We start from the raw sequence: 7,143 nt of genomic DNA on the forward strand, positions 1-7,143 counted from the left end.
CTCCTGTTGTCTGCTTATCAATTGAATTTCGGACCCCATTTCGGATTGGGAAGCCGAGCGCCCCCAAGGCTCCAACCCTAGGCAAGGGAGCCCGCCGCCCTCTCGCCGCCCGCGACGATGCCGAGCTTCCCTCCGCCGGGCGGCGTCACCGTCTGCGAGATCAACCGCGACCTCGGTATGTACCCCCACAACCAACTTCCCCTTGCTCCTGCCGCTTTCTTGCAACCCCTCCCCACCAAGAACCACACACCACTAATCGATTGCGCATTTGGCATTGGCTCGCAGTCGTGGCGGACTCCCTGTCGGAGGATCGCGCCAAGGAGGCCTACGGCGATGTCCTCGTCAGTTCATCTTCACCTCTTAACTATCAGCTTTCATCTTTCCGCAGAGGATTTAGAGTTTTGTCATTCTAATTTACTCGCAATGTATTCACACGCGCACAATGTGGATATTTCAGGGGATGGTGTTCAGCCCAATTCCTTTCCAGCCGGATGATCTCCTAGCCAAGCACGAGGCTCCTGCTCCAGACGAAGCTGAGCTCGCTGAGAGTGTCCCCAGGACAAGTTTGGTCTCCACCATAGCCGAGTCCTTCAAGCAAATGCTCTTCCCTTCTTGCAATGTGAGTTTTCTGAATTTCTTGCATTCAGCTGTGTTTTATTACCGTTTCTCCGTAATGTGTCTTGTCCAAAGAAAAAAAACTCATGTTCAAAAAGAAAACCCTGCATTTCTTTGTCTGGTTATGGTCAAAAGATTCTGCCAGTATACCATATCGTCATAGTATGTTATCTCGAGAAGTAACCATGTGTCTGTATGAGAAGCAAGGGTTGTGTGGGATTTTATACTCATCAACTGCCAATGCATATAGCTACTAAAAAATACGTCGGTGTCTATGTAACTCGGCTGCATGCGAGTTGCTCCCTCGCCTGTGTCTCACTACTGAGCTTGCATAATTTGTTCTACAAGTTCCAAAAGCTACCGTCTGGTGTTGCGGTGGATTAGGATAATTCCGTTTGCCCAACAGCTTTTCCCTATTTTAGTGGCTAATTTTCCGCAGCTCATCATAAAATAATCACAGCACACCAGCACACTTATCCTTAGTAAGAGTGTTGAGTTCATCAAGATATGTTTACATTACAACTGCACCGCTGAATACAGCTTGGAAAACTTGCCATGTTATTTCATGACATGGTTTATGCTTATTATGTCTCTCTCTGTGCATGATTTTCCCGCTTTTCTAACATACTTGCTCCATTTCTTGTCTTTAGTCAGTTATCTCAGATTAAATCCTCAAGATGCTCTTTTAGAATATTCTCGAGTTGCTGCATAGTTTCTCATTATGGTTATTTAAATTCATGACAATCATACTGACAAAGGACATTTCGTTTACCAGCCAAAACTGCTAGAAGAATTTGATACCCAGAAAGTAAGCTGGAATCCACACAAACACTGTTTAGCATTTGTATCTGGGAAGGACCAGGTTACGGTCCATGACTTTGAGGATTCAGGTGAGATTTGCCTACTTGTATCAATAAATGGATGTCATTCCTGGTTTTTGTGGTGCATAACTTCGTGAGTGTCTGTTTCAGTTTTTAATGAACTAATATGTTTATTCACTTAGTTGAAGTCCATAATAACTGCTGATTTTCTAAACAGATGGTAAAGAATCGTGCATTCTAACAAGTGAACATCAAAAGGAAGTTCAAGCTATTGAATGGAGGCCAAATAGCGGGAAGATGATTGCAGTTGGCTGCAAGTATGTAGTAGTATGCATTAGTATCACCTAATAATGGAACAGTATTAAAATGCCTCCACATTCTTGGTCATTTCATAATAATATACTTTTTGACTGAGTTGGCAATTGTTAGAGTACGTAATGGGCCTAATGGGCCCGTTAGTCTTAGGGTTAATTAGAGATAAGGGTCGCTTGCTTAGGGGTCAAGCAAGCCTTGCTTGGGAGTCAAGTAAACCTCTCTATATAAAGAGAGGAGATGTATCAATCTAATCAAGCAAGAATTAAGAAGGAAATCCCTTCCCTCTTGCCCGGCCGTGGGCAAAAAGGCCCCCGGCCGGCCCTCTCCCGCCCTCCTTCTAGCAGCGCCATAACAATTTGGTATCAGCTAGCTTCGGTTCGAGCATGTCTTCACTGCTGCCCAGCCCGTCTCTCCCGCTGCCGGTCACCTCGTCGCTTCCGGCGACCACCACAATCGTCGCCCCGTTCCTGGCCGCGCCGGGATCCTCTGTCGCACCCGCCCCCGCCGTCCTCACCCCGGAGGTGTCCGGAGTGCTACGAGAACTAACCCAGGCGGTCCAGGAGATCCACCTATTCTTGGCTGGGTCCTACGGGCCGCACCCGGCTGCGCCGCCCATCGCCGCCCCCGCGCCGCTGTGGCTGCCGTGGCAGCCGCCGTACCAGGCGGCCTCTGTCGCGCTCGCCGGGCCGCTGCAGCTGCCATCCATCGCCACCACCGCCCAACCCTGGCTGCAGTGGCAGCCGCCGCTCCTGGCAGCCTCCGCCGCGCCCGGCGCTCCGTCGCAGCAGCCGCTGCCGTGGCAGCCGCCGCACCAGGTGGCCTCCGCCACGCTCGCCGGGCCGCTGCAGCTGCCATACACCGCCACCACCACCCCGCCCTGGCTGCAGTGGCAGCCGCTGCTCCTGGCGGCCTCCACCGCGCCCAGCGCTTCGCCGCAGCAGCCGCTGCCACTGCCCGGCGCGACACCGCAGCAGCGGCTGCAGCTACAGCAGCTACCGCCGGTCAGCTCCGCTGCCCAGTATGGGATGCCCTACGACGGGACTGTGACGACCTCGTTCCCATCAGCGCCGCCGCCGTCCCAGGGCGTCCACATCCAGCAGATCAAGTCCCCGCCATCGCCGTCACCGTTTCCGTCTTGGATCGCTACCCGCCACGTGTCGGCGGCGGTGAGGCTGCAGGCTGCTGCGCGCGGCCTCCTAGCGCGTCGGCGTGTGCGGGAGATGCGTGGTCTGCAGCTGCGCGCGGTTTCCCCCACGGGCGATGGGCATGCTGTTTTCCCTGCGTGCAGCGACCTCAAAGTCTGCGACATCGGCGGTTGGGGGGGCGCAACCCTCCTCGTCATTCTCCATCGCAATCCCTCCACTCTTTCCTGTGCGGTGCAGACCAACAGCCGTTCGGCAGGGAAAAGGCATGGTGTCATCGACAGCAGCGCACCGCGTAGCACCACTGCATTCCGCCACCGGCCGCCGCGAGGGCGCCTCTGCTGGTCACTCTTGCGACCACTTCCAGGTGGTCATACACATGCACTCATTTTGTCCAGGTGGTGTCCATGGGATCCAGGTGGCTGTACACGTGCACGTCCGACGTGTGGATGGTGTCCACTTTTTGTTAAGGGGTCCAAAATAAAGCGTCCCAGTCCATTTCAGGTTGAGCATAATAAAACAAGCCGAGATGTAAAATGCTTGTTTTTAGGTGTTAGGTTTGTGTTGCATCGAGTCATGGTTATAAGTTGGTTAGGCTGCAACTCGAGGACAAGCTGCATGTCCAGGTGGGGTGTAGTGTTAGAGTACGTAATGGGCCTAATGGGCCCGTTAGTCTTAGGGTTAATTAGAGATAAGGGTCCCTTGCTTAGGGGTCAAGTAAGCCTTGCTTGGGAGTCAAGTAAACCTCTCTATATAAAGAGAGGAGATGTATCAATCTAATCAAGCAAGAATTAAGAAGGAAATCCCTTCCCTCTTGCCCGGCCGTGGGCAAAAAGGCCCCCGGCCGGCCCTCTCCCGCCCTCCTTCTAGCAGCGCCGTAACAATTAGTGTTAGAGTACGTAATGGGCCTAATGGGCCCGTTAGTCTTAGGGTTAATTAGAGATAAGGGTCACTTGCTTAGGGGTCAAGTAAGCCTTGCTTGGGAGTCAAGTAAACCTCTCTATATAAAGAGAGGAGATGTATCAATCTAATCAAGCAAGAATTAAGAAGGAAATCCCTTCCCTCTTGCCCGGCCGTGGGCAAAAAGGCCCCCGGCCAGCCCTCTCCCGCCCTCCTTCTAGCAGCGCCATAACAGCAATTTTCTTTTCAGGGGAGGTATATGCCTCTGGTCAGCGTCATATCCTGGCAATGTTGCATCTGTGAAATCTGGTGTCGCCTCTTCTTCCTTTGGCGCCTTCCCTAGAGGTTCTAGTGGTCAGTGGATTCTGGTGGATGTTCTTCGTGGTTCTTCTCCTGAGCTAGTTAGTGCACTTTGCTGGAAACCTGATGGAAGATATCCTTTATTAGTTTTTAGAATGGCATCTATTGAAGGTTACCATCTATTTTATCTCTCTTTTTTGAAAACTAAGAAAACATCAAAAGAACTGCAGGCAACATGTGAAAATTCCAATTTTCCAGATTGGGCAGCAAAGAACAATATGTAAATTCTAGATTAATATTTACGATGCACCCTGCAAACAGAAAGACTTACACTACTTGTTACTTGAATTTACAAACTGTTGATGGTTTTAGATAATTTCCCTTGACATATCTCCACATACTTGGCCTCGGCCTCTTGTAATGGCCAGTCATTCACAATTTGGGATGTTTCTCAAGGTATATCCGTTTCTTCTAAATTCAGACATCCAATCCTGTCTTTTACAGATCTGTATAGTAATGTATATACATATTTGTTTTGTTGCAGGGTTGGGAACTCCTATACGACGCGGATTGAGTAGCATATCATTGGTGCGGTGGTCACCTAGTGGAGATTACCTTTTGACTGCTAAATTGTATGAATATATTTTGTTCCTGTCTTTCATTACTATTTATTTTTATGAATGATATAATTCAATTTTTTGTGTTAGCGATGGAACTTTTCACTTATGGGAAACCAACACATGGACGTCAGAACCCTGGTCTTCATCCAATGGATATGTAACTGTAAGTGGTATATACATTCCTAAATAACTAAAGTTTGAAGACTGGACAGTCAAATTCCTAAGTATAATGCTATTGTAGTATTTTAAACCTAAGCATAATTGCTAAGTTGTGAAATCAACGAGCAACTTACTGCATGCTACAGTATATTATGCTTATAACTCCGGAGGTTATCTGGGGTCTGTATGTATATAACTTTATTCTCCTGAGTCCATGAAATCTAACGTGCTTAGCGTGATTGTGAAAAAACTAACTTATTCCTGACTTTGTAATGGTGTATATGAAATTATTTTGAATGCTAATATGTTTAGCATGATTGTGTGACAACTTTGCACCATTTGTTTCTTGAGGTTTGTTACACTTTCTTATTAATGTGTTTTAGGTCACCGAAAGTAATTTGAATTTTTTTAGGTAACATAATAGTTATTTTTCTTCAGCAATTAGTGTTGCCTCTGTTTGTTCAGTTTGAACATTGTTAGTATTGGCTTTGCATAACTCTTAATTTGACTTACAGCCATATATCCGGTGTCGCTTACAGACCCTTAAAACAGTATAGTGGATTGATTGTGGTGCTACTGTTTTTTTGGAGGCATGATGTTTATTGATTCTTGTATGCTTAATGTCAGGGAGCAAACTGGGACCCAGAAGGTCGTGTTGCATTGTTATCCTTTTCTAACTCAACCACACTAGGTTCAGTTCACTTCTCATCAAAGCCACCATCTTTAGGTATATAGACATTACTGTATTCTTTCAGCTCAAGCTATGCTATTGTGTACATTTCCTTAATCCTGATAAGTTATGATGTGTTTTTTAACTTCAGATGCCCATCTCCTACCAGTGGAGCTTCCAGAAATTTCCTCTCTGATTGTTAGGTAACAAAAGCGGCACTACCATTCTACTCTTGACTTCATGTGGACCTCATGCAACATATTTACTGTTGTCTTGAATGCTAATTTTAGCTGGTGATATTTCAAAGTAACCACATTTGTGGTTGCGTTGTTGATTTTTATTTCTGAAGTAACAAGTTTTGTGAATTCAATTTGCTTTCATCTTATGTAGCTTGGAGGTCATTCATATACATATATGCTCTATATCTTTGTAAGGTCGAACTGTAGCAACCCAGAAATACAACCTGGTTGTGGCTGGCTTCCATGCACTAATTTATGCTTTTAACTGCTTCATCATCCAGTCGAGGCATAGAGAAATTAGCATGGGATGCTTCAGGAGAGCGTCTGGCATTGTCATTCAAAGATGGTAATGAAACATATCAGGGACTTGTTGCTGTCTATGACGTGAGAAGATCTCCGCTTGTGTCAGTTTCGCTGGTGTAAGTTCGGAATCTTCCTTTTTATGCCCATTATCTCGATTATGATGATTGTGTCATGAATCCTGATGACACACATGGTCTGATGAAATTCCTGTGCACACGTCTAGTGGATTCATCAGAGGACCTGGAGAGGGCGTGAAGGCGCTCGCGTTCGCCTTCCACAACAAATTCAAGCAAGGACCGCTGCTTTCTGTGGTAAGATGGAGGTCCCTGAAGTTTTTCAAGTACTCCCTCCCTTCCTAAATATAAGTCTTTGGAGGGATTTCATTATGGACCACATACGGAGCAAAATGAATGAATCTACACTCTAAAATGCATCTATATACATCCGTATGTGGTTCATAGTAAAATCTCTACAAAGACTTATATTTAGAAACGGAGGAATTATATGATAAAAAACAGTTTTGCTCACAAATCGTTTTCCAATTTGACAATGCAGTGCTGGAGCAGCGGCTGGTGCTGCACATACCCCCTGATACTCCGCTCCCATTAACTATCTGCTGGACACTTGTGTGGCGTTTTGCTCCCCGAGACCTATTTCTGATTTCGGCAATATATATTTGTACTCTTTAAGAGATGACGGGCTTCTGATACCTCCCTACTGCATAGCACTTTCTTGGTTTGTTTGTGCTCCTTTTTCTTTTTTGCATTGGGAATGTCTTGTACATCGGCTGTCTTTGTTACTAGTATTGGTAGTGATGGTGATGGTGTTTAGAGCATCTACCACCGGATCACTCAAACCCTCTCCAAACTTTCACTCACTGCCCGGTCATAAAATTGCCACCCTGACGGATCCTCCAAAGCCAGCCCAAACATCTGGGTTGTCTTGCACCCCTTAAACCCAACCAATATGTGGGGTGGATTTAGGGATGTCTGGATGTGCCCACACATACACATACATCATGGGCAAACCAACCAACACTCCCCGTTGCTCCTGTGAGGC

General features: G+C 46.9%; 1 protein-coding gene across 1 annotated transcript; it reads left to right on the forward strand.

Annotated features, from left to right (window-relative positions):
• The first annotated feature begins 6 nt into the window (after positions 1–6).
• LOC119308391 (aladin-like) lies at positions 7–6,957 on the forward strand. Its single transcript, XM_037584515.1, has 14 exons — positions 7–175; positions 286–341; positions 458–619; positions 1,391–1,505; positions 1,654–1,753; positions 4,044–4,226; positions 4,491–4,549; positions 4,638–4,725; positions 4,801–4,876; positions 5,500–5,599; positions 5,694–5,745; positions 6,063–6,200; positions 6,308–6,395; positions 6,640–6,957. The coding sequence occupies exons 1-14, from the start codon at positions 118–120 to the stop codon at positions 6,691–6,693; spliced, it is 1,329 nt and encodes a 442-aa protein (XP_037440412.1). The 5' UTR covers positions 7–117; the 3' UTR covers positions 6,694–6,957.
• The last annotated feature ends 186 nt before the right edge of the window (positions 6,958–7,143 follow it).

This window comes from Triticum dicoccoides, chromosome 5B, assembly GCF_002162155.2.
Source record: "Triticum dicoccoides isolate Atlit2015 ecotype Zavitan chromosome 5B, WEW_v2.0, whole genome shotgun sequence".
Lineage (NCBI taxonomy): Eukaryota > Viridiplantae > Streptophyta > Magnoliopsida > Poales > Poaceae > Triticum > Triticum dicoccoides.

Coding starts and splice junctions, on each gene's coding strand:
- LOC119308391 (XM_037584515.1), top strand. CDS start 118: ATGCCGAGCTTCCCTCCGCCGGGCGGCGTCACCGTCTGCGAGATCAAC. Junction 4,227..4,490: donor TGCTGGAAACCTGATGGAAG/ATATCCTTTATT, acceptor ACATATCTCCAC/ATACTTGGCCTCGGCCTCTT. Junction 4,877..5,499: donor CATCCAATGGATATGTAACT/GTAAGTGGTATA, acceptor GCTTAATGTCAG/GGAGCAAACTGGGACCCAGA.